The sequence below is a fragment of the Pipra filicauda genome, unplaced genomic scaffold, assembly GCF_003945595.2.
Source record: "Pipra filicauda isolate LSUMZ 115617 unplaced genomic scaffold, ASM394559v2 scaffold514_size685291_pilon, whole genome shotgun sequence".
Taxonomy (NCBI): Eukaryota; Metazoa; Chordata; class Aves; order Passeriformes; family Pipridae; genus Pipra; species Pipra filicauda.
Window position 1 is genome coordinate 65,733 of NW_024104659.1, and position 27,576 is coordinate 93,308.

The window sequence follows — 27,576 nt, forward strand, 5'->3', positions numbered from 1 at the left end:
TCCTCTAATAGCTCAAAAGAGAGCAGTACTGGGTAACCTCTCCACAGGCAGAATCTGCATCTCATGTTGTACAATTCAGGGTTCTCAGCATCTGAAGGGGCGTAACTCCATCTATCCTGTTTTTCCCTCTTGTGCTAGCTCAAATAAAGGGTATTTTAATCTATACCTTACAGAGTCTGAGTGCCTTTCTTACTGAGATCACAGGTCTGGTGCCTTGCACCCTTAGGATCCAGCCCAGTGCATTTGGTCTCTTAAAATTTAACACCTACAGCAGTTCTGTGGGTATAAAGATCTCTACTGAAATAAGAAGGCATTCTACACTCATGTCTATAGAGAAAAACTTGAGAACAGACATTGTTATAGCTTTTATTTATTTAACATGTGGAGATGGCAGCACTGACACCAGACTGTATTTTGTCACAGGAATAGATATGTATATCTTGAAAGGTTCAACCTCTATTACGTAGAAACTACAGAAGCATCATAGCAAAACTACACAAACCTAAACACAAAAATGTCCCTATAACTTACTGTGGAATCTTTGCTAAGTCTTTAAAAAAGCAAGCAATACAAATCAGAAAAGTTATTTTCAGAGATGAAAGAGGAGGAGCATCAATTACTTTGCTTCAAAATGAACTTATTTCAATTGGCACTAAACCAATTCCCAAACCTCTTATTTGCTCATTTTAAATGACATAGTCAATAGATCTGTCAGGTCCACTATCATAAATCGCACAAAGTTTATTGACAAGAATAAAGCTTATACCTAACACACAGACTCAAAATATTGAATTTTTAATTTAAGGAAACAAACATTTGGCAGCTTAAGTATTCAATACCTCATTCAGTGAAGACAGAGGAATTTTATTTCCAGATTAAAAAAAATTAATATCAAAAGTGGTAACTAAAAAGGAATTTACAGCTTTTTCAAGCTAGAAGTTATGCAGTGTGTGAGGATGAAAACAATGTGTATTTCAGAGATGTTTTAAAGTTTTTAAAAATTTTGGCTAACCTAAATTTTTCATTTACTATTGTCAGAAGTGAAATTTGAATATAATTTTTTGGTGCCAGTTTATCAAAAGTTTCTTAGATGAAAGATTGTGTTCTAATACTTAAAGACAATATAAACCATTACTTGCTAGAAATGTGCCAATCACAAGCTGACAAATGTCTTAGTTATACACGGGAAAACAAATGAACAAAGAAACAGCAGATTGAATCTTAGCAGTAAGTATAATTTATGAAAACTATATCCTTCAGATGTTTGTTGGAAAACTTACTGGTAAAAAAGAAAACAAAATGCCTTTCAAGATGCTCAAAACTATAACAAGAAATACAAAAGAAGATGACTAAAAAACCTGATAACTAAAGAAACAAACAAATATAAATAAGCACTGGAAAAATTTATTTCTATGTGCTTGTGAGTGTGAACACATGCAGAGGATGGGAGAAGGACTGCATAATTTCTTTGTCAACAGGACAACTTGATGTCAGATCAAAACTAAACATAAGCACCTATCCATACCTGGTGGCATTAAGTTAGCTAAAGCTGAAAATAAGAAACAGAAACTAATCTTCCTCTGTAACTTTACCAGGGAGATGATGAAAATCTGTAAGTGCTGCAAGTTACTGCTTTTTTTCCAAGAGAGTTCTATACATAGTTAAAATCAACATCTTGCTTTTATGTGTGCCCGGGATTGTTTTGTTTGACCTAGTGAATAGCTGTTCCATTTAAAATATACTGTGTGGAAATCAGCATACACCATTTTGGTAATGGTCTCATTATTTCACCATAGAGATACAATAATCTCCCTTCTCCTCTTGCTGACACCAGCTTATTCATCCAAAGACTGTTGACCTATTTTGATGCAATATACAGCTTGTTATGTTCAACTGCAGGTCTTTTGTGATCCTTTTAAGAATAACAGCTCTCTAGGAAATAATTCCCATTTTTTGCAGCAATGTCTTCCCCAGCCTGGTCTTGCATGTGCTGTTATGCTTTTGTTCACACTAAGACATCTTCTACAGATCAGTTCAGATCTTTTAAGCAGTTTATATAGTGGTTTATATGAGTGTTTTATTTTCATCCCTCTTACCCCACCTCTTAATCAAATATGCAACGACAGAAGTGTGACAGATTTCACACTTAGTGTCAATGATGAAAATGGTGAATCTTTTCAGGTCAGCCACTGGTCCAAACCTGTCTGCAGATCAACCTGACTTTCAGTGCTTTGCAGACGCTGTGTGTTATCCTGATATCTTGTAAAGCGTTGACATGGGTGAGCTATACTTCCTAGTTATCATGCTGTTTCCTGCTTTTTTAATCTGACATTCATTAAAACCTCTATTTTTAGAAGTACCAACCTCCTTTAACTTCCCACTTACTTCGAATGCAGTTGCAGGTGACTGAAAAAAAAAAATCAATCTTTTACAGCAGTCTTAAAAACTGGTGGGTGTTTAACTTCAAGCAGATCTGGCAACAGTCAATTTAGTGTAATTGTTGTAAACAAACAAAGAAATGTAAAATGAACTTACCGGTAGGAAAAAACAGTTGTTTTGTATACACCACCGTGTATGATTACTTGAATTAGGAAAACTTGCATTTGATGAATTAAGAACTGAGGGAAAAGCTATCACAGCACTATCCAGGAAAAACTAGAAAAAAACCAACATACAATCCATTAGCTTGACAGCTGCTTAAGGTCAAAATAGAGAACAGAAATGGAGAAGCAGAGAAAGCCTTGCCAGTAACCATTCAACTTTGGTATTTCACTGAAAACTTAAATAGTGAAGGGGAAATGACATCACACGATTACTTGTTCATCCTCAAACAAAAAAAAACTTTGTTTTTCTTGACACTTTCCATTTGATTAAAAGACAAAAGGCTCTTTGTTACATTACTTTCATCAGAAGCTTTGATGAAATAAATTCAATATGAATAATTCCTTGGTTTACCTCAATTGAACGTCCTATTTAAATACAGGAAGAACTAAAGAAAGAATGAGAAGTATTAATTGAAGTTGGTTTATACAGATGTAATAACATAATAATGTTGGTAATAATATTGGAACTAATGTCATTGAAACAGAAAAGCGGATCCAGTATCTCCCGGGTCATCAAATTCAGTCAGTTACCACATGGGAAATCATCATAATAGACTCCCTTGATGTAGTGATCCACTTTCTCACGTCCAGTTTTGAATCTCAACATTTAAGTGGCCAGTTCGCATGTTTTTCTTCTTGGATTAATCTCATCCTTTAGCTTTCAGAAAGCTCCCGCTCTGTACACACCTCTTTCAATTCCATCTTGTGGGTGACCAAAACTGCAAACACACTTCCCAGATTTTATCAGATTTTATGCAGTAGCACTAGTGCTAATTCTGCAGAAAATACGTTTTCATACATCCTAGAATCATAGAATCACAGAATAGTTAGGGTTGGAAGGGACCTCTGGAGATCACCTAGTCCAACCCCCCAGTCAAGGCAGGGTCACCTAGAGCAAGTTACACAGCAACATGTTCAGGTGGGTTTGGAATGTCTCCAGAGAGGGAGATTTCATGACCTCCCTGGGCAGCCTGTTCTAGTGCTCTGCTTTCCTGAAAACAAGCTCTTCATTTCCCTAACTGTTCTAGTAGTCCCACTCTGTACACACCTCTTTCAATTCCATCTTCTGGGTGACCAAAACTGCAAACACACTTCCCAGATTTTATCAGTGAGTCATGCAGTAGCACTAGTGCTAATTCTGCAGAAAATATGTTTTCATACATCCTAGAATCATAGAATCACAGAATAGTTAGGGTTGGAAGGGACCTCTGGAGATCATCTAGTCCAACCCCCCAGTCAAGGCAGGGTCACCTAGAGCAAGTTACACAGCAACATGTTCAGGTGGGTTTGGAATGTCTCCAGAGAGGGAGATTTCATGACCTCCCTGGGCAGCCTGTTCTAGTGCTCTGCCACCCTCAATGTCAAGAAGTTCTTCCTTGTGTTGAAGTGCAATTTCTTGCATTTTAGTTTATGGCCATTGCTCCTTATCCTGTTGCTGGGCACCACTGAAAAGAGTCTGGCATCATCCTCTTAGCACCTACCTTTGAGATATTTACATATATTGAATAAATTGAATATATAAATTGAACCTGTACATGTAAAATTATGCTCCTTTGATCACAGCTGCAAAACATTAATAGCTCACTGTACCTCATGTAACTAGGGTTCAGACAGATCATGAAGCTATAGCATGATTATATGCACATCTGCCTCTTCTCACAGGATGCGTGGAAACACACACACTCTTCTGGGAATGCAGGTTACCCTATCTGCACACTCTCCTGTAAGGAGATGTGGGTGCTCTAGTTTCATGTGCACTTGTGCAACTCCCTACAAACTGTTAAGGCACATGCTAGAGACAGAGCACCCTGTGAGTTCCTGTGCACAGACAAACCTGAGGTGTGGGTCCCTGCTCGTCACAGCCAGCACTGTTGTCTGCCAGGTACAGAGCAGGCAGCCCACAGTATCTGACAGGGAGGCTGCTCTTGCTGACTGGGGCAGAGGTGTGATGGCAGAGGGGTGACTTAGGATTCTTCTTAAACCAGGTTTGGACAGTCAGCTGTTTCCACTCATAGCTCTATCTCCTGTTACACATTTCTGTTTTTCTTTTGTACTTCTTTTCCCACAATTTCCTTCTTTACTTCAGAATTCTTTCTGAGGTTGCTTGGTTACTTTTTAAGTCAGCTCAGGCCACCCTTCCTCTTTAACAGGAACAATTTTGGGCAAAGGCCTTTCAGACAGCTTTAAGCATTTAATCCCCTGCTTGCCTCCAAGTATTTAATAGCTGTTGTTAACAAGGGCATTTGCCAAGGGTCACCCACTAACGGTGCATATACTTTTTCTGTAAACACGAAATAACTATTTAGTCTTGTGTATGTCCACAGAGCAAAAAATTATATAACACAAAGAACTCAAATGCAATTGTATTATATAAACATATATGGTACATATATATTTATATATATATTAATTTATATTAAAGTATTTTGGTTTTGAACTTCATACAGGACATTTCTGACCTATAAACGTTACCTGTATACACAGAACACTGGATGAAATATGGTGTATCTATGAATACTTGAATAAATATAAAAAGGGAAAAAAAGGATATGGAAACATCATCACCTCCCATGAGCTAAACAACACTTATTCTGAATGATGTGTTTGTACTTATCTTTCTTGTCTCTCATCACTTATCTACATCTGCTATGAAGCTTTGAAGATATATATTGTTCTTCAACATAGTATTTTTTGTAAAAGTCAATTCAGTCCTACTAAGCAGTCACACCTACTCGAATGACTCAAATGAAAGCAGTATTTTTTATGAATACCTATGTTTTCCAGGGAACATCTGAGCATGTTACCATTAAATTCTCATTTTAACTTCACATATTCTAACAGTTTTTTCTTTTCTTGTGTTTGTATAATTTGCAATTCTCGGTTGTGAGTTTTTTGCTTCACATGATGAAAATACCTGCTGTGCTGCTATTTATTTCAATAGGAGCCATGTGGTAACAGACCCTTTCCCCAAAAAGAGGGATAAGCAAGTTAGTGCATCTCTCTTGTTACCTGACCAAGAATCATCAAAAGACAACATACATACATAGTACACTAATATAGATCTCACAAAAGGAAAAAAAAGAAGCCATATTTCTCACTAAGGTATGAAAGTACTTGGATGTCAAATGCATATCACAGCTTCCTTTGAAAAATGCCAGTTGGTCTGGCAGTTGAATCAGGATTTTTATCCACATATCCTCACATGAATACCTCAAGAATACTGTGGAGGATCCCAAATTCTGGTATCATTTCTCCTATTCACAAGCTCATAAGCAGGAATTTAAGGAGAGCCTGGAATGCTAAGTACCTACGAAGACTATTAAGCATTTTTTAAAAAAAGAAGAGCTGATGCCGAGATATCAGTTAGCTGGAAAAGGATGATGAAGATCTAGAGAGTGCAGTGCATTTAGCAGAATTTTTAGAGCAGTTTGGGTTTGTACAAGATTTCTTAGCTTCGGAGTGTTCATGCATCTATATGAGAGACACGTCATCGACATGTGGCGTGTCTCTTGTCAACAGTTAATGTACCAAATTCAATTGCTAAATACTTTCATTTCTTATGAAAGTTTGTGTGCCAAGTGAAAATATAGAACTACCTTTGTGCCACCATGTATTCAGGTCCCACCCTCCCTGTAGAGGCAATATGCAGTGGCAAGCCACTGCCTTGTTCAAAGCTTTCACCAGCACCAGATAAGAGAGATGAGGAGCCTGCTGAGCCTTTACAGACTCAGATACCACCATGGTATTTGATACATACGAAGAGATGCTCACTTACAAGGTTTCATCTTTGTTGGTCTGTGGAGCAAATGGTCATGTGACAGCAAGACTCTCCCCACACACCTGAAAGACACCAGAACTGCTGCAAATATTTCAGAACAGTGTCTCACCTGCTGCTGCATCCCTGCTAATCTCATGTATCTCGACTGATATTGCTTTCTGTAAGTTTCCTAAATCCTATCTATAATCTGAAATAGATTTGTGATGGGGCCCTGCAAGTACCACTTAAATAACGTGACTGCAGCTCTGCATTCCTCTTTCTCCTTCCAGTTCCCAGGCCAGGTCAATCTCTAGGCAGTGTCTGCTTATTGTCCTTGAAAGACATGCATTAGGTACCCTCCAAAATGGGGGCTTCAATGTGCTAGGCACTGTGGGGATATATAATTAGAGTATATCTGCCAAGGACCTTGCTTATTAAAAAGGTCAGCAACTGTATTAAGAGTCAGCTTCACTAAGTGGAGGTATATTAAAGAAACCAACTTTCCTCTATAAGAATGAAAGCAGGCTTGCTTAATTATTTGTCATTATTTAAACACACGACATCATTTGGGACTAGAGGGGGCCAACACTTTCAGCATTTAAGGCAGCTCATGTTCACAGACATACATTAACAGTGGAGCAAAAATAGTCAAACCTCTGTCAGTCTTCACATTTCAAAAGACATGTTCTTTAAGAGGAAACAGTCCAGTTGCTAAAAATTCACTGAATGAAAAGACAGGAAAGCAAGTAATATCCAGAGGAGGGTCACAAAGATAATCAGAGGGCTGGAGCCCCTCTCCTATGAAGAGAGGCTGAGAGAGTTGGTGTTGTTCAGTTTGGAGAAGAGACAGCTCCAGGGAGACCTTATAGCACCTCCCAGTACCTAATGGGGCCCTATAAGAAAGATGGGGACAAACTTTTTAGCAGGGTCTGTTGTGATAGGACAAAGGGTAATGGTTTCAAACTAAAAGAGGGTGGTTTCAGACTAGATATAAGGGAACATTTTTTTTTATGATGAGGGTTATGAGGTACTGGAACAGGTTTCCTAGGGAGGTGGTGGATGCTCCGTTCCTGGAAACAAAGTCAGGTGGGACAGATGTCCATGCCCATGGCAGGGGGGTTTGAACTAAATGACCTCTTAAAGTCCTTTTCAATCCAAACTACTCTATGATCCTGAATCTTAAAGTTGGTAGTCAGAGAACTGTCCTGGGACAGTATAGCCCTAAGATCCTGTTTCTGTGTCAAGAACCATTCATGCATTTGATGCAGAAGTCACTGAAACCAAGAGCTGTTCCAGGATTCTTTCATCATGCCATGTTTCTTGAAATCACATGAATCCCAGAAGATGGTGAGGCACAATCATTGTATGCAGTCATTCATTCAGCTTCCAAGTATCAACCCTTTGCAGTCATGCAGTCCTATCATCTCTCTGAGATGTCTGGATTGTTCCCTGCAGGATACTTTCTCAAGTTTGGTTTAAAAAAGGTCAGCTTGACAAAAACAGTTTTCCTCAGCCTCTGACTTTTGTCCTACTCTCTATATAGCAACAGATCTGATGCTCACCCTCTCCCTTCAGCTAAGAAGTATTTGATACCTATGTCACATTAGCTGATTTTTAACTTCCCTCCACTGATCATGACTATATACCTCTCAGATGCGAAGACCAGATTCAGATGTCTGTTGAAACAGCTAATTTGAAGTAAAATTGCACCCCCATTCTCTTCCAGTGTTCCATGACCATACAGACTGAGTTTTATTTGACATTTTGGTCTTAATTATGATTTATTAGGTGTGGGATGGTTAGACGCTTTCTATCTCCATTAAATCTTAATGGCTACATTTTGCCTTTTTCTGCTGAAAGAGTTCATGGAAATAAATGCAGTTAATGGACTCCACTATTAAGTACATGTTGCTTGGAGATATAATAATGATACTTCAGAGTCTCTCCCACAATTTGCTATTAATGTTAAGGAAATGCAAATTTCACAATCACATTTAAAGTCATTTTTGCTAGTCAAACTATTAAGGTTTAGTTTCAAGGGGGGAACTGTACTTAAAATTATCATCTCATGAATATCATGGAACACGATTATTTGTAACGCTGTAACATTACTGATAAGGCACAAAGACTAAAATATAGCCTACTAGGTTTCACTATAACATTTAGTCCACCTAAAATTGGACTTGAGCCAACAAAATTAAAACCTTTTTCTAAAAATAATGTACTGAACAGCTGCTTTTTTTTGCTAGAATGCCTTTTACTAGTTGAAGGTCAAATTTGAAGTGGGTTGTACACACTAGTAGAACTTTAGTCTAAGCAAAAAACAGTTGCTGGCCATATTTCCTTTTACATTTTTTAACTTAATAAATAACCATATGCATAAATTCTAACTCAAAGTATACTTTAAGCCCAAGTAGGCTCTTTCTTTTCCTCTTATACATTTATAGAATTCAATATAAGAGAAAGTCTGATACTCATTTTACAAGTTACTCCATCTCTAGGTTTTATCCCGTTATATATAAATAACTTTTGCCTGGCTGAAGGTTATAATTCAAAAAAGCATAAAGTCTAGAGCTGAGGACAAAAGGTCATGGGGAATCAATAGTTTTTCAGAATAACTGTTCCCATTGTTTACTGCTTTCACTGCTGAAAAGTGAGTTTATTATCTCATTTCCAGCCATTGCTTCTTTGAGTTTCTCCTCTACCAGCCTTACACAGGCAATTAATTTGGTAAATTTTAAATGTTGAAAATGGAATTATTTTTGAGTCTATCTTCTCTCGTCCAAAAAAGTAGGAAAAAGAAAAATCAGAAAACCAACAAAAACAAGACTAAAAAAATTCAACAGTAAAAATGGAGAAAAGGTACTACCAGAATTTTCAGTTGTTCACATTTAAAAGCCCACATTACACATAAAGCCCATATAAAGCCCTCGGATGACTCTAGTACTTACAGTAAAAAATGACTGACTAAGAGTCAAGTGTTGTGGGGAAACAAACCAAAACAGAGTAGGTATTATCAATATCTGAGTCCTTTCTGAGCCTCAAAAGTACCAGCAACTCAAGGAAGAGCTAGAGTTCCAATTTCAAAAGCACTGAAATGCAAATCTCACTCACTTGAAACATGACTAATATCTATGCATTAATGTTGTAATGAAAACATTACCTAAATAAGTATTAAGGAGTTCCTATTTTGCAGATACAGAACTGAACTGGAACACCTTCACAGGTTTACGAACAGAAACAGCCCTAGCCAACAGGACAAAACAAAGGAAGTTTTTTGATCCCATATACTGCTCATCTCATTAGACAACACACCCTCAAGAACAAGCAAGATCATTAAGATTCATGCTTTAGGTAAACTAATGACAGATCTAATCTATATTTGCTATAGTTACAAAAGAATAACAGAATTACATAGACTGTTCCTACTGGAAGAGAAAAGCACAGGTTAAATGACTAAAGTAGACATAAGCCCTAACAAATTTGTAGTTCAGTATATTTGAAGTTTTGATGTAACTTTGAATTTTTTTTCTTATTTAAAAAAAAAGAGAAGCATGTGAAATCAATAATGTTGGGATCAGCAGAGGAGCGTCACAAAACTGAACAGAACTTAGTTTGTTTCGCACAAAGTCTTCTACACATTCTGTGAGGAGATACTTTACTCCTTCAGCAATGCTCTGTTTTTCTAAGCAATGCATAGATGATCAAGGGACTTGCACAATTCAAACCTGGGATTTAATTATTAATTATAAATAATACTTTTCTTTAACATATTTAGCCAGGTTCTGAGCTCTTGCTGAGCATCCTTTATGCAGAGGCTCTCATTGCACAGTATGTTTTCTGTTGCTCTGCTTTATATTTCTGTCTCTGACAATCATTATCACGTAGGTTCCTGGCATAGCCACGGGCCAAAAATTCAACATCTAAACAAATACTGAACAAAAACAACAAAAAAAATCTTAAAAGAAAAAAAATCCAAGAAAAATTACTCCTTTTCCCTTACCATGTTGAATACAGCCATGGTTAATATTATAGCAGTGGTTGTGAATGTAAGAGTGATCCTTGGCCAAGGACGGTTTGCAATTATTCCAGATGATTTCAGGATCCACAACAAAGAAGTTGATGCTTTCTTGCTACATTGCTAAGTGCAAATGGTATAGAAAAGAGGAAAAAATAGCTTTAGTATATTTAATTAGTATTAAAAAGAGTAGAATTAAGAAGGCTCAATATTGAGGGCAGCATTAATCTTGAAACAGTCTACAGAAATATTCAACTATTATAGTCTCACAAGAGTTACAGAACATGATTATACACAAAATTAAGGGCAAATTTAGTTATAATATATGCCATAATATCAATTCTGTTAAATAATTATAATTTGCAAGTACCTTATTAAACATTTTATATATACTACTAATAATAGCAAATATAAAGTTGAGAGCAGTGTCATTACCTTTAATATCAGTAAAACCCATGAAAATGAACTGACCTGCCTCACCTCAATTGAAAGGGTCGTATTTAGTGGCCTCTGGAAACATCAAAATGTAAATAATGACTCTGCAAAGTCTTTGATAGAGAATAAAGGCTATATACATAGATACATCCTTGGCAACCCACAAAACAGAAAAGTGTCTGGGTTTTCATGTGTTTGAAGTCTTGTTTGATAATTTTAAGTGAAAAATTAACTCAGCAAAGCAAATCCACCTTCCCTAAAACTATCCAGAAAGTAAATAAGCACACAACAACTGGACTTACAATTTGATGCAAAGACTATTTAACGAATAGAAATTTTTTTCTTACATAGTGACAAAAATTAATAATAAAAAACTGACTCATTTAATCTGCTTCCAAAAACACATTGCAAAGCCTCCATTCACACATGCATGGTGCCTAGAGGCACAAGAGGTTCACACAGAATAAACAACAATTCGTGACACATCCAATAAATATTAATTTTCCCAAAACTTTAGCAATGAAGAGATAAGGTTGCCTAGAAGCATCCTGTGCCCTTTCAAAATGTCAAATTCAGTTATAGAAAAACCTCTGTAAAAAAGGCAATGAAAAGTTAAGGAACATGACAGTCTCACAAAAGTAATTGCTTTTTTCAACTTGTTTTGTCTATTTACTTAATATTATCAGAGATCACTTTACATATTGTTTTTCACCCCAGCCACAGCAATCAGCAGAGATACAAGCACAGCCAGCACCAGAAATGGGAACTCAAGCACTAAAATCGAACAAACATAGGACTTAATTTGCAGCACTGATCCATCAGTTCAGGTTCAATAGCTATGGAACATCATGCTAAATTACACGACTACCCAACACACGTGATGGATTTTGCATTAAGGTCTTTGTCATATGTCAGATAACTATTTCCCTCCTAATTATACACTATTTGAACAAGTCCACTATATATGCAGAACTTTTTTTACATATTGTTTCATAGAATAGAACCATAGAATCAACGGGGTTGGAAAAGACCTGCGAGATCATCAAGTCCAATCCTTGATCCAACACTGCCGTGGTTACTAGACCATGGCACTAAGTGCCACATCCAGTCTCATCTTAAAAACCTCCAGGGCTGGTGAATCCACCACCTCCCTGGGCAGCCCATTCCAACGTCTGATTACTCTCTCTGTAAAAAACTTCTTCCTAATATCCAAATTTCCTTTTATGATAGGGAGTTTTGCATACTGGATTGTACAGAATCTGAATTCAGTTTCTGAAAGGGTAAAACACTCACTGGAATCTTAAGGATGGACAAAGAAAAAGTAAAATGCAGGTAGCTTTTACACATACATTACTCTTTCATATTAAAAAACCACAAATACGTAAACTCAAAGGACCTGTATTTTTGAGCAAAAAATTCCTACTCAAAAGCTCTTTTAAACTTCCAAACTTTGTTCTTCACCCTTAAGTATATAGCGAATTTCAATATAATGGGAATCCACATGTAGATTTTAGAAACGTTTTGTCATCCTTCCCACTTTAATATAGTAAAAAGCACAAAGCCTTGATTACTGCTCTTGCTACAGAAGGGGGGTGTTCCAATGGATGCAGGGAATGGATCTGTGTGAAAATGAATCATTCAGTTACGTGTCTAGTCTGCCTAAAACCCAGTAAGTCAGTGAGCACAGATTTACAGCAAATTAAAACAGTCATGAAATCGTACCTTAAATTGTGCTTTGTCTTTATTGTAGCTCACCTGGAGCTTTACTACAATTTCACCTACATTGTTCTGGGATTTTCTTGTAAATTTAGAAGTAGCTGGGATAGTTTAAGCTGTATTAGGGACAAGACTAGGCAAGTACACTAAGGAAGTATGAGGAATATAAAGTGGACAAGAAATTCTACAGATAAAGCTGTTCACTGTGTTCTTTCTGAATCACATTGCAGGGAGCTATACTGTGTAAGGAAAACCTGTAGGATAAGAAATTCCAAGAAAATAGGCTAATGATGAAAATAAATTATCTGGTTTAAACCAGATATATTTTACTATGAATTCTACTGGTTTTAGGTTATCTGATGAGAGGCTAATCAAATTAAACACAAGGACATGGTGATGATCAAAAGAACAATGACAGATGGTGGAATCAAAGTAACCTCATCAATGAAGAACAGAAGCCACTGAATCTGCTGCTCCTAAGACTATTGGAGGAGAATGTTGCAGCCATGGTTTCTTATGGGAAACCTACCAAGAAGACTCAATGAAAAAAAACTTCCTTCACAGGATTCCCTCCAGACTAAGGGTGTTCTCTGCCTAAAAGGATAGTGGGTTGGCACAGGATACTTAATTTTGCAATGGAGCAGAGAGAAACTTGGGATTGTGTCAAACATGATGGTGTATTTTAAAGGAAAACTTACATGATGTTTAAGGGATAGGACACAGGAGAGGAAACAGGCATAAATGTGGATCAGAGAGGAACGGAGGTAAATGGAGAAGAGAGGAGATGAAAGGAAATGGTTGCAGGTGAACACTTGTCTAAATGAGTCTGTTGCATATTGTTATTAAATTCTATCCCTAACCATCTACTGTGTAAGAGCAGCCTTTGTTTTGAGCCTGCACGTGTGCGCATGCCAGAAAACTTCATGCTGGACTAGATGGCAAGAAGCACAGGATAAGTGCCAGCCATCCTGTGGAGAGAGATCACATATGTGAGGCACCTGAGGGCTGAGTAACACCAGCTGAAGTGTCTCAGATCAGTCCCTGGGGAGACCCATAGGGTGTGAGGGGGAGTGTGTGTGTAACCACTAGGAAAATTTAAACAGAACTGGCTGTCAAGCAGGAAATTTATGTTTGGAAAGACCCAAGATCTGAGCTAGTCACTCTGTAAAGCAGACTTTGCTAATGTATTTTAGTAAGAAGGAACTAATTGGACTGATTTTCTACATTTCCTTAAAAAGTTGTTTTTCTGCTACCATTAAAGAAAAAAAGAAAGGCAACTTTATCACTAAGAAGAAGTCTGGAGAACAACACAGGTTTCAGGAAACAATATATCATTCAGTCAATGTCATTAATCAATAAAGATATTCCATTCTTTAAATTGCTATTGCTAAAATTACAGATACTGCTGGCTCTGAGTGATGTTAGAAGGCAACTTCAAAAATGAAGTTGTAGAGAGTTATTTCCACTTGTCAAACAGAAACATACCATAGCTCAGCAATGTTTTTCTTACCAGGCTGTTAAATGCACAGCTCTGAGTTCTGGAGGGGGAAGACTACTGTTTATTTGGTACATCTGTCATGTCCACTGAGTTTGTTAAGCCAATGAGGGTCCTGAAAGGAAAATTTGTGACAAAACCCTAGAAATCTTTAAGCCATTGAGTAGACAGTCTTTGGAAAACAGGAAACAATACACTGTTGAACAGTAAATCTCTATGTGAATTAACAGATTTGCCGAACTTCTTTTCACTTTTCAGCAATCCAAATCCAGTCCATATGTAGTACAACTGCAGCAGTTCACTACTGCTGAAAATTCAGGGAACCTCTGGAAGCAGAACTGGAGTGGAAGGGTGATCATTAAATTCAGACTTTTAATAGCACTGGCAGAATTATGCAGCTTTATTTTGCTGATTCAATAGCTTACATCATGCGCTTTTTGTTGTGAATGTTATGTCTCCTTGGCAATTTTCTGAATAAAATGGAGAATGAGATTACAGGAAGAAAGTAATCATTTCTTGAAAGCACGAAAGTAGGATAAGATACCAGATCTCAGTAGCATTAGATTCTGTGTTCATTTTAAGTGGAGCTGGCAGAATATTGTTCAGTGTTTATCATTTACCAACTAGAAATAATAGTTATTTGTAGTATGAGAGGTGACTAATGGATTACCTTTTCATCTGAACATGTTAAATCTGATATGACAGCTTAGCATGATAATGAGTAATAACTTATTTTGAATATTCAGGACATTAAAATGTATCCTGTGTTGTCTTTCCACACACAAAAACCTACTTCAGCATTTAATAAAATGAATGCTGTCTTTCTGAGTGAGATCGAGGAACTGGTGAGAGAATTAATTGTGACAGCTATGTTGTAGATGAAAAACAGTGTCGCAAGAGCTGTCACATTTCTTCATATGCTAGCCGAGGTTGGAACATCTTCACTGAAGATCTCTTATTTACAGAAAGCTGTTGAATCACATTTTCTATCAATCTATTATTGTTCTTTTCATTTTGCATTCAAATACAACTTGGTATTTTACCAATAGTGATATTACAAAGAAAAAAATCAAGAGAAACAAAATTCAGATTTTTTTTCACATGCTTGTTTACACTCAGACTTGAAGAAGACACCAAAGTTCAAACCCAAAGAACTGGCTGACAGTGGATTTAAGCTTGGAGAAGGGGGATTTTGCTGCGTAGGCACAAGCTTTTACTTGACATACTTCTTAGTGGTCCTAATGTTGATAAAAAGGATTAAAATACTTCTAAAATGAGTACTGTAACACCAAGCTTTTGAACTCAATTGTGGCACCTGTAAATCTAAGCCAGGCATTTTGAATCATATGGAATGCAGTCAGGTGAAAAGTCTACTCAACTTACATTTCCTGCAACTGGCTGGACAAAATCTAGAATACTGAATAAAGAAATAACAGCAAAAACTAAAGTTTGTATCACATTTTTCATTTCATCACACTTTGCAGTGTTTATTATCCTTCGCAAAGGGTCGCGTTAAAATGGCCACATGGTTCACTTGAACTGTGTCATTCAAAGGAAAGAACATGTCTGTGAGCTGCATAAATACACCTTTAGGCAGTCAGAGTTCAGTCCCGGCACTTCCTTTGCTGCTTTCTACAGTCACTAAAATACACAGTCACTGTGCTATATGCTACTTTAAGGTAAGATGTTCTCAATCCCTCCCATCAAAGCTTTTCTATTTCTCAGAAATATTTAAAGAGCTACTGGGTTTGAGAAGAATCAAACTGAATGACTTTTTAAAAACAATACTCAGGGCACTAAAGTAGAGAAAGGAGTTCGAAATGCTACGTTCTATGCTGACCGACTCTTGATTTCCAAGTGAGATGCTACCATTCAAAAACTGTCTCACGCAACAGGAGCCCTGATCTGTGACCATATTGCAGTACTAACACATCACGAATATCAACTTGCAGGTAATACATGTAAAAAAACTTGAAAACAATCTGGATGCTCTCTGCTTTTGTCCTTTTAAAATTAACCATAGGAAAAATAATTTGCATACTAGACTTATTATAAAGAAGTACACTTGGATATCTCTTATTTGGAAGTAACTTACAATCTCATCTTGGGCAAAGACACTAAAAAGCAGCATTACTGTATTTAAAAAACTTTCAAGCTAGTCTCATCAAAAAATATTAAAGGAGAACTTATTAGCAAAACAGAGATAAGAAACTCATTCACCAAGATAGGCAAGTTCTCCAGCTGGTCACAATCATGTAATGTCATAAACATGGTAAGAAAGATTTTTTTTACTGACATCAGTACATTTCCAAAAATTCCTGAAGTCTGAACATAGTACTTTACTTAGTGGTGATGGATTTGCTGTAGTAGTGCCTGTGCTAGAAACTCATCAGAATGACATTTAGGTTTGATGAGCCTCTTTCATGGACCCTGCTGTAGGTGCCGAAGTGCCTCTCTAGGTTTTCCCTTCCTTCCCCCATCCCTGTTTTAATCTTAATTTACAAGCAAAGCCTTATATTGAAGAAAATAAAGGGCCTAGATCTTTCATCTGTATTGGTGTTAAGAGACACTCACATCAGAGATAAAATTCCGTGTCAAAAATAATTTTCAAGTAGTGTTGGTGCTGATATTCCTTTCCTTGCAGAGTTTTTAAATACCTTAAGCGTATACTGTCTTTCTGACTGTTAAGTACCAACACCAATTGCTTTACAGTAAATACAAAGAAAAGGTAAAGATTGTGTTTCACTCTTTGTACGGTGGTGTGGCGTAAACAAAGTGCTCTCTCCAGCAGTGTTGGGAGAATAGAGATTGTGCGTGAACAATTTCCTTTGCATTTCTGTGAGCCTTGCCTTGGCATGGCTGGGTGCAGACAGTAAAAGAACTGCGTAACTAATATGGCTTCAGCCTTTGAAGTTAGAACAAAGAAGGCTCCCTGCCAAAGTTAAGGTGGACTTTCAAGAGGATGAACGTGTGCCCTCAGCTCATACGGACACCTGCTGTGGTCCAATTAGCAGTGGACAACAAAGTATGTTTTCCTTATGTATCCAATGCTGTGTGAAGAAGAATCACGCGTCTGGGTGTAATAAGCAGTATATAAAGTGTGTTATCCTTCTAATAAGTCTGACATTTTGCCGATCAAATTGGTCTGTGAGCGATCTGTCCGTGCCTCTCCACCGATACAGCAGGGACAGGGCTGCTCATGTACCGGCTAAACTGTCAGATGCTTTGGTGACCTCAAAGCAGAACATCTTTCTCAACTGTAGAGGTAGTTATTTTCTGATGTTTATTTTGTTGGTATTGTGTTCTGCTAATTCCATGGTTCAACTGGGTATTTAAGAGAGACTATAAACATGTTCAGATGAGATGGTATTACTTCTATCTTCCCTATTAGCTGAAGTAGTTAAATAGGTTTGCAAGTTATAAACATATACAGCAAAAAGCTATTTCATATTAGTGGAAAATAACTGGCACAAAGAGTATGTCACATCAATTAAGTGCACCCATGTCCTAGGTAATGCAAAGAGATTTTTGAGATAGTATTTGAACCAATGAACGTGGAAAATCTGCTTGAGACTAATAGTTCTTTGGCCGGCTACCTCAGCCACCCCAGAGATCTTTCCTTTACATGCTTAGTGTGGTTTTTTTCTATTGATTGCATTACATTTTCCGATGTATCATTTAGGTAACCAGATGTCTACTTCCTTGCATTCACATCAGGAGGTAAAACACATTAACAGTTACCAGGTCTGAGGCATTTCACACTCATTCTATGAATCTGTCTGTACTTAAGGAAGATAAAGAGAAGAGACACAGAATATATATGAGCTAAAGGATCATCACTGCATGGTCCTGTTTCTGCATGTAATTTGGGAAGGAAACCTCTCAAGGAAAATTCAAAGAAAATATTCAAAATTAATAAAAAAGAAGAGACTACATTTAAAATGTGAAAGTATAAACCATAAAGTATCTTTAACAAAAAGACTCATAATCTTCAGATTTTACTCTGAATACTGTGATTATCTAAAAAACTAACAACAAAAAAAAGCATAGGCACAAAGAAGTAATTAGAACATAAATTCCTTTCAAGTTTCAGGATATATGCCATTTTAGCTAGGACTGAGGAAGGTTCAATGCCTATGGCCCAAGACTGGCAGGGAATGAAACACTCCAAAGTCAGGCTCTGGACATCTCCTTATTTGTGCTACTACTGTGCTGCATCCTTTGATGGAAACATTGCTATTCTTCTTTAATGACTGATATTATCACTCCACACTAGATTGAGCTGACCACACCAGTGCTGCTAAACAGTAGAATCAATTAAGAATAAACTCAGAGTGAAAGAGTGAGCACAAATCTCTTGGAATATTGCCATTAAATTCTGTAAGAGCTAGTAATTTTAGCATTACAATCTGGGTGGGTTTTTTTCTCTTGCCAATGAAATGAAAATTAGAGAAACTTGTTCAGTGTTGGGTTTTGTGTGACTTACTCTGTGGTGGTGACAGCCATTTGTAATTGGTGGAGACTGAGAGGGCAGTGTCAAAAGTACTGAGACAAGCACATAACACAGCAACAGCCAGATGTCCTAACTTGAACTTAAGATTTTGTTGTCTTCACTGGCACTACAGGTACCATTCTATAATCTTTTTAACAGTCCTGTAAATATCTGACTACTACTGGAAGTTTATGTACCAGATGCTCAGGTTGGTGGTAGGGCCTGACCCTTGCCGGGCACCCCACGGGACAGCAGTGCAAGAAAGAGCCAGAAGTGTTGGGCAGAGAGAGAAGGAGGGAACAAAAAGAGAGAAACAGCAGAGGGAACACCAAGGTTGGAGGAAGAAGTACTTATGCTGGAGCAGATGGCCACACTTCAGCCCATGGAGGACACAACCTGGAGCAGGTGATGTTCCTGAAGGAACTGCAGCCTGTGGAGACCCTAAGATGGAGCAGGATGAAATTGTGAACAGAAGAAGCAGCAGATAGAAATGCCTATGTACCAACCACTCCCTACCCCCACTTGTGCTTCCTGAGGAGAGGTAGAAGGGTCTGGAGCAAAGGAATGAAGCTGAATTTGGAATAGGGGGGACTAATGGCACAGCTTTCATACTTGGTTTTGTTTATTACTACCTAAATCTATTTGCACTGGTAATAAATTAAATTAATTTTCCCCAAGTTGAGTCTGCTTTGTCTATGACAGTAATTGGTCAGTGATTTCCCTGCCTTATATCAAGCCACAAGCTTTCTCATCCTATTTTCCTATCCCATCCTTCTGAGTGAGGCAGAGTGAGTGAGCAGCTGAGTGGGTGTCTGGCCCATAGCCAAGGCTAACCCACCACAGGTCATCTGTCAGAGTCAGTCAAACCCAAAAAATTCTCAGTTTTTTTGGTGCATTTTAGAAGAGAGATATTTGGTGAATTTAAAATCTGCAATTATGTGCATATGCATGTACATACAAGCACATCCACATTTACTACATGCCCTCTATAGGGGAATCCAAAATGTACCTCTTTAGAAAAAGAGGTGTGAAAATCCCCCACTGGTAAAAAAATCCCCTAACAAACCCAAACCACATTAGCATTAGGATGATAAAGCCTGATTTCTGTTAGCATTGACACTGTAGTGTGAAAACTCAGATATTGAAACTTATATGGTTTGAAATTTTAGACTTATAGAAAGAAAACATTTATACTTATGGGTCAGATACTGCAATGAGTATGCTACTGAAATATAACATAGGTTGTCACTGTGGTTAAAGCTGCAAAACAATACTTGGATTTTGACATGAAGGAAGAAATCTTAGGGAGAAGACAAGGGAAAGAAAAACCTACTGCCTCTTTTGTTAACCCTCTCTCATCCATCACCTTACAGAACAACTTCCATGCTCATGAAGGAAAGACAAAGTCATAAGTTGCTGAAAGGCTTCTTAGCAGCATAGTTTCTGTATTAAAATATATGAACTCACAAAGACGTAGACAAAAGTAGCTCCTCTTCAAGTTATTTAGATTAGAACGTGACATCTCGCAAGTCAAAAGAATTGCAATAATAGGACTCCATTTCTGGGAACTATTTACAAGGCATTGTAAGTAGGTGTTAGTCATTATTCAAGTGGTAAACTCCTCAACTCTGACTTGGGATATTTGCTTAGCCATCCCTTTAAATCCAGAAAAATATGTTTGTATTCCTCCTAAGTAACACTATAAATAAAAGCCCCAGGAGAGTGTATGTCCCAGCACTTCTTGATGCCATTTCATTAGCACCTCTATTACCTACAGGAAAAAGGCTGACTTTTCCTTGAAGGATTGTTTTTTTAATTTGCTAATTGAAGGGCAGTACACTGATATCACCATTTTACTCGTGTCAATAACAAATAGCAATCAAGTATGACATTACATGAGAACTAAGTTTTACTGTTAAGTAATAGCAACACCTCTAAGACCTCTCTTCAATGAGTAACGATAATTTAAAATATTGTTTCATTCTATTTCAGATTAATTCCTGAGCAGTGGCAGCATCCGTAACTTATTGGAAAGACAACTGAAATGTACGTTAATTATATTTTCTTAAAAATATGTCCTGGTTGATTACAAGCCTCACAAGAGAAGAGAGGGAAATTATAAAATCCTACTTCCACTGTTTCTTTCTTTAACTACCTTTTCTTACTGTTTTACTGCATAGTCTTTCCCATGTGATATTTTGCTTTTTTATAAAAGATATTTCAGTTTTTGCTATGATAGTTTATGGCAATGCAGAGAAGGAGAAGTGGAGATTAAGTGACAGGTACACAGATAGTTTTATTTCAGATTATATGACAAATTCAGATTGTGTTCACTTTCTTACAAATCCTGAAGCTCCTTGTTCTAGATGGAGTTACATGGTGGATCTATTTGAGAATAACTGAAAGGAGGACAGTAATACTTGGAAATTACATTGCGAAATGCTGAAAGGTTTGCCCAAATATTGAATTAAATTAAATTCTCAAATTCAGCATATTTCGTACACTAATAGGTATTAGCTGGAGTACTCAACAGCAAAATTGGAAATTTACTATAACATTTTTATATCTCAAACCAATTGTTACGGTGAAATATTCTCTAAATTCAGAAAATGGTCTTACATAACACTTAAACAAATACATAGTTCCCAAAAGAAAGCACTCATGAGTCACCTCCTGCAATCAAAATAGCAAAAAATTTTGAAAAGGTAATCAATCAAATAATAATGAAAACCTTTCAGAGGATCCAGCTTTATAGTGGAAAGAGATTATCCATGTAGATACAGACAACCACTCCATTGGCATTTACTGGTTTTCAGATAAATGAGGACATTTTACAGAAAATTAACATGGACAAAACAATGTCCACAGAAGCCTCAGCATGCAGCCTTTCTCCTTTAACTGGTACTCTGCAAAGACAGAGTAACTTGGCAAAATCAGAACATGTTATTTAAAAGAAACCATCAACTAATGGATTAAATTTCCTTGAATACCTACCAAAAGCTGTCCAGCAAAACAGACAAACAAAATGAAGGAAAGGAAGAGAAATGCAGCCCCAAATGAAATTCCGAGAATAGATGTTCTAGAAGAAAAGGAAAACATGTATTAATTTTGCTGTTGCACAGTTGTAGCATGACCTTTCTTTGTCTATAATACCAATGATATGAAAAATTACTGTGTGCAAGTTGCAACTTTCAAATATTGACACCATGGAAAAACAATTCTAATCCTTAACTGAATGACCAGGCATTTCCTCCTGCCATTTTCTCAATTCAGGAATGTTTGAATTGGCATTACCTCTGACTTTGCAAAGCTATTACCACGAGAAAATAATTTCTACACATATAATTAACAGCAGCAATATTTTGGGTTTTTTTGACTTTAAGAAGCCTGTATTAAAGAAGATGCTTATTGCTCTAGTTTTATGTTGTTGATTTTATATTATTTTATATGATTTTTAATTATTTTAATATATATTTATTTTAATATATATACAAAATAAACTTGTTTGTAGTGTACATTCACCTCTAAAAAGTAGAAAATAGCACGGGATAGTGTTGCCTGGTTTTCAGTGCCCCTCAGGTAGAACCTGTGATATCTGTGATGCTGCAGAGTCTCAGTCAGCAAGGGCCCTGATAGTGACTGGTATTTCATGAATGGACAAATTTGACTGGTTTGCCAGTCTGATTCTGAAGTATGGGAGGACATGATAGGAAGGAAAAGTAAAGACCACAAAGAAAGAAGAACCAACAAGATATTTTCAATGGAAAAAAAAAAAAAGAATAATCTGTACTCCTCTTGAAATCATCCTTACTCAGTGTTCTAATTCATGTTTTTCTCTTGTGTTATAAATAGGAAGGTCTAGTCAAGATAGCATCCCTGGATATTCAGTAAACAGAAAGAGAGATACAGTAACAATCTGTGCATTCATTCATTCATTCATTCTGCAAATATGGAAATGTCTCTATATGAATACTGCAGTAGAGCATAATTGCTCCATCAGGCACTATACAAGAGCTTCTTAGCACATCTGCCTAGGGAAAGATGCAGTGGAACTTAATTATGCTTAATGAATTCCAAGAGAACACCAGAAGCTCTGGATCAACTGAATTGTTTAAGGAAGAGAACTAGATGCTGTCATGAATCCCTCACCTGAGTACTTGCCTTCAGTTTTAACCATAGATTTGATACTCTTACAGAATTAAAAAATATCTCTCAATTCCTTTGAGCATCAGCAAATATCTTATTTTATGAAACCTTATATGCTGGAAATATTGGCATGACATTTTTTAGAAGTAAGTTTTATATCTCCTGCATTTCCATAAAACTATAACATCTGTTATATTGTTAGTGCCTTCATACATTTATGATTCAGAATTAAAATACATTATTAATAAAAGCATACATCTCTGTTCTTTAGAGATTCCATGTAAACTCAAATGCATACATTTTCAAAACTATAGTACTAACAATTAGGAGTAGAACTGTATGGATCAATTTCCTTAGATGACATACAAGTATTGGAAAACATTTTGATCTGTTTTAACAACAGTGTTATACAAGCTATTTTCAGGAAAGAACAAAAAAGCATTAAGAGCATCAACCAATTTGATGCCATTAAAAGCATTTCGGAGAATAACTGATGAGTTTCCCTGCCAATCACTCAGAGAACTTCTTATATATTAAGTATTAATCATCAGATTTTGGGCCGATGTGCACAGCTGATGAAAAACAAACAACTGGCAATTCACGAAATATACTAATATTGAAATAATATTTCTTTTAAAAATTATTTGAAAATCATTATTTTTTATGAATACATGTTCTCCAAAAATTTCTCAATGAGACTGAGACAGTAAGCTGTACATCAGAATATGTAAAACTAGTCTCCATTCTTTAGGAATTTAAAATCTAGTAAGCAACAGAAGAGATGAAAGAAGAGGGGAAAAAAAGCCAATTAGGAAATTAGAAAGAAAGCCTGTTAGAAAACTAACAGGCTTAATTTTTATATATGCATAAACACTTCCAATCACATATGTCCTTCAGTGACATTCAAGGAACCAGTTTTACATTTCAAGCTATTGCTATTCTTTCTCTGATATGAAGGATAAAAAAAAGGAGCCTGCACACCTTAAAAAGTAATTCAGCACAAGAATAGCCTTATCAGTCAAGTTTGGAGTGCATCCTTTCAGAAGAAGAAATGATGATGTTTGTGAGAGAAAGTGGAGAGCAAGGGAAATAAAATTAACACGGCATAAAGAGAGCTTATGCAAAAAGTACTTTATCTCCCAGGCAACACACAAGAACAAAAGGTCTTTGTAGCTGGTTTACATAATCAATGATGTTATTGAGGAGGCACAAGAAAAAGAATTACACAGCAAGGTGAATAGGGCAAAGAGAAAAGGACTGAGGATAACAAAAAGGAAAAGTGGTATCTTAGAATCCAGATTTGAGGGATGAAAAGAGAGAAAAAAAAGTAGTATTTTTGCTCCCCACACCCCATACTTTTCTGGGAACAGCAGACTTCTGTTTCAGTTAAGATAAAACAGTTTCATAGTTCTCCTAGAAGGAAAGAAGTGGGCTGAAAATGCTACAAAGGGAAGCAAAATGCTAAAAATTAAGTGCCACCAAACCCAACTCCCATTTGAAGCAATAACCATAGAAAATACATAACATGCATTTATTTTTTGTCACTGGAACATTACAAAACTAGTACAGATCTTTACAGTAAATTAATCTCATTTTTATTGTGTAGAGTTATCAAATGCATTGCACAGGTCACCTAATACATTGCATTGACAGATTCAGGCAAACTAGTCAAAAGAACACCCGAAATCACATCAGCCAGATAACTTTTTACCTGCCTCTTCAGTGGAAGAGGAATTGACCATTCAAGGAATGACCTGCTAGAGTGCCCCACCAGGAACCCTGACAGGACAACCTTTGATCATAACCTACAGTGAGACAGTTTAACATTGAGGAGACAGCATGGGAACTTCTCAGGCTTCAGACAGTTCCATTTCTAAATAATTTATGATCTTGGCTATACTGCTCATATTTTTCTTGTTTCATCAGCAAATCTCTGTTTTGAACTATTCATTTTTATCAGGTGGTATGGGATTGGAAAAAATTTGTATTTATCCATACTTATATCTTGTTGGTAACATTTCAATTGGCAACTGAAAAATAAAAATTTATTTATGAAGGTAAAGATACCGAAAAATGTAGAAAAGAATAAATTCCTTCGACAATTTTGTAACTTTTAGGAAAATATGTGACTTATAGTACACATTCCTTAGTGGCATGTGGAGAATTTCCTTAGCTTGCCAGGTAATGAACGTCCATGTTTTGAACTACAGAACTACTTCTCTTGAAGTGATAAAATCATAATGAAGACATTGCAAATGACAATTATATAAGGCAATATTGAATTCAGACTCCTTTGGTATCTAAAAATAGCTATTTTTTTCATAATTCAACTGATGCTTTCAGTAAGCCATCAAAGGATTCAATAACTATGGAGACTGTATGGCAGTTTCAGTGTTAAAAAATACCAGTCGAGTGTTATAACTCCACTTGAGTTGTGGTTTTGTTTTTGTTTGTTTGTTTGTTTTATTTTTCTTTTGTTTGGGTTTTGTTTTTTAAATTAGATAGAACAGAAAGATAGCTAATAATGGAGGGTTTCTTTCATTTATATCGTCTTATATTTTACATGCCTGCTTTCAGACAAAGTTTTTAAGTACTACCTTTTCTATGAAGAAATTCAGCTGTGCCTAATTGGAAATACTATGTTAGGGCCTTCTAATAACCTGCCTGTACAGAATGAGAAGACTGGTAATTTGGCATGACTCAGGACAAAAGGACACAGTTTCTTGAACACAGCACCCTCAGAGAGCGAAGACTCAGAAAGAATCTTAAATGTAGCCCCTAATAAATCCCTTACTCGAGTAGCACAAGAAGTATCTCCTGTTCAATAGAAACATACTTCTGTCAGCTCACCAGTTTGCATTTCAAAAAACCCAACACCACCAATTCCATGTTAGTTAACTGTTTGCTTAAATAAAGAATGTACAGTTGTCATGAATTATTAAAGATACTTTTCTCACTTGATAAATGAAGAACGGTAGAGAGCCACTGAAGGCCTGTTCCAAGGAAATGTAATGAACAAGATTTGCTTTCATTTTAATGTCACAATAAAGACCTGCTCCTCATTATACATTTCACCCCAAGATATTGTTTACTTGATTAAATTTATAGTTACCACTTTGTGTAAGGTTTATTATTAAAATACCACATCAGTTTATTGACTCTGGGAAAATTAACACATTAATAAATTATTTCAGTTTTGAAATAAATGGGTTGTGATCTTGAAGATATTACTTAGTACTTGCGACTTGCTGGATGTTATTCACTATCAAATACCTCCAAATCTACTTTTAAGTAGCAGGCGGTGTGCCTGCACAGAAATCAATGATATTACACTACTGCAAAACCAGATTAATGGAAAAGTGAATCAATAAAACCCAATGACAAATGTAGTTCATCTCCCTGTCTTCATTAGATCACCATTTAAAAATCCTGTAGAATTTTGGAAGAAAACAAAAAGGCTAGATAGAATTTTAGAAGAGAATAACATCTGCAGCATTGGAGTACGTTCAATTTGAGCTACACTTGTGATTACTACATACACTGGTGATTTTTCAACTTTTCTTAATTTATTTTTTATTTGCAATGCTCGCAGTTCTCCAGCAAAGACACACGTGCCAGTATAACACCTTGACTTCCTGGTTTCCATTTTTTGCATCTATTTAAATAATCCACAGGCCACTTGAAGCTGAATACCATTCATGTTGGTAATACCTGATTTTACACTTTTGCTTTTACAATTTAATATGCAGTCTTATAAAAGGACAATAAGACATTTAACATCTTTTTAATGAAAATGATAAAGTATATGTGTCTTTTGCTCTGATGTTACAATGAGATCATGTAATATCAGCATGTGTTTTTACAAGCTGGAGGACACTTTCCTTACATCTCCCTAGAGTTCACTGATAGTCTGTTATATTTTAATGAGCTACACTATTGGTTTAAATGACATAATAAGGATAGAGCAAAATGAGCTTCTTACTACATGTATGATAGATGATAAACGTAGATGAATTTTCATGAAAGAAATCAAAACCTAAAAACAGATTCAGAAATCATACTGCTGGAAGGGGGTAGTGAAATTCACCTGTGGCTTTTGGGATACCACAAATCATGAATTTCCCTGAATTAATTCCCGTATTTATCAAAATACAGTATGAGCTTGTAAAATAAAATTAGCCATGTGCCTTAATTTCAAATTTTTCAATAGTAATGCCCAAAGTCAGACTGAACCATGAGTAGGACACTGCTGAATCCTTGGAAGAGTGTCCCTTTGTGGCTTGTATCTCTGTTTTAGAAGCTAGCTGGGAAACTGCTGTAACATCTGAACAGAAGTCCATAAAACTTTATACATGTTATAAAATAAGTCTGCAGCGTGGAAAACCAATTTATAATGACCTAGTAGTTCCTTCTGGCTTTGAATTAAAATGTGAGTAAATACTACAGAATAAGACCCATCAACCAACTGTGATTACAAGTAATACTCCTGAAAGCACTGTACAGGAGAAAGGACTATGAGTTAAGAAATACTATATCACAGGGAATATACAGAGTTGTCTTTAGAAATTATTCCTATAAAACAAATATCAACTTTCCACTTAGTAAACAATCAACAGCAAAATTCCATTTTGAGAAGTCTAATAAAACATTCTTTATTAGAACTATCTTCCAGTTTTCAGCCTTTCTAGAATATGCACAGAAAGAAAAATAGCTGATTTATATGCACAAATATGAATCAGCACATAATATATAAATTATGATGAAATTATTATCCCAGAAACTGATTAAAATATTCTAAAGTTAAAAATATACACGTTATGAATATTAATTATATGTTTTAATGCTTAATAGAGCAGTATTATCACAGTGATATGTTAAATACATTTATTTATCACAGTACCAACTCTGTAATTC

General features: G+C 36.2%; 1 protein-coding gene across 2 annotated transcripts in view; it reads right to left on the reverse strand.

The window, feature by feature from the left end:
• Positions 1–27,576, reverse strand: part of ADCY2 (adenylate cyclase 2) — a 213,151-nt gene that overhangs the window by 24,974 nt on the left and 160,601 nt on the right. For both annotated transcript variants that reach the window (XM_039386925.1, XM_039386926.1), the window contains exons 15-17: positions 21,511–21,595; positions 10,364–10,501; positions 2,536–2,655 (exon numbers count right to left, since the gene is read on the reverse strand). In XM_039386925.1, the coding sequence (XP_039242859.1) occupies positions 2,536–2,655; positions 10,364–10,501; positions 21,511–21,595 (343 nt within the window). The remainder of the gene's footprint in view (positions 1–2,535; positions 2,656–10,363; positions 10,502–21,510; positions 21,596–27,576) is intronic.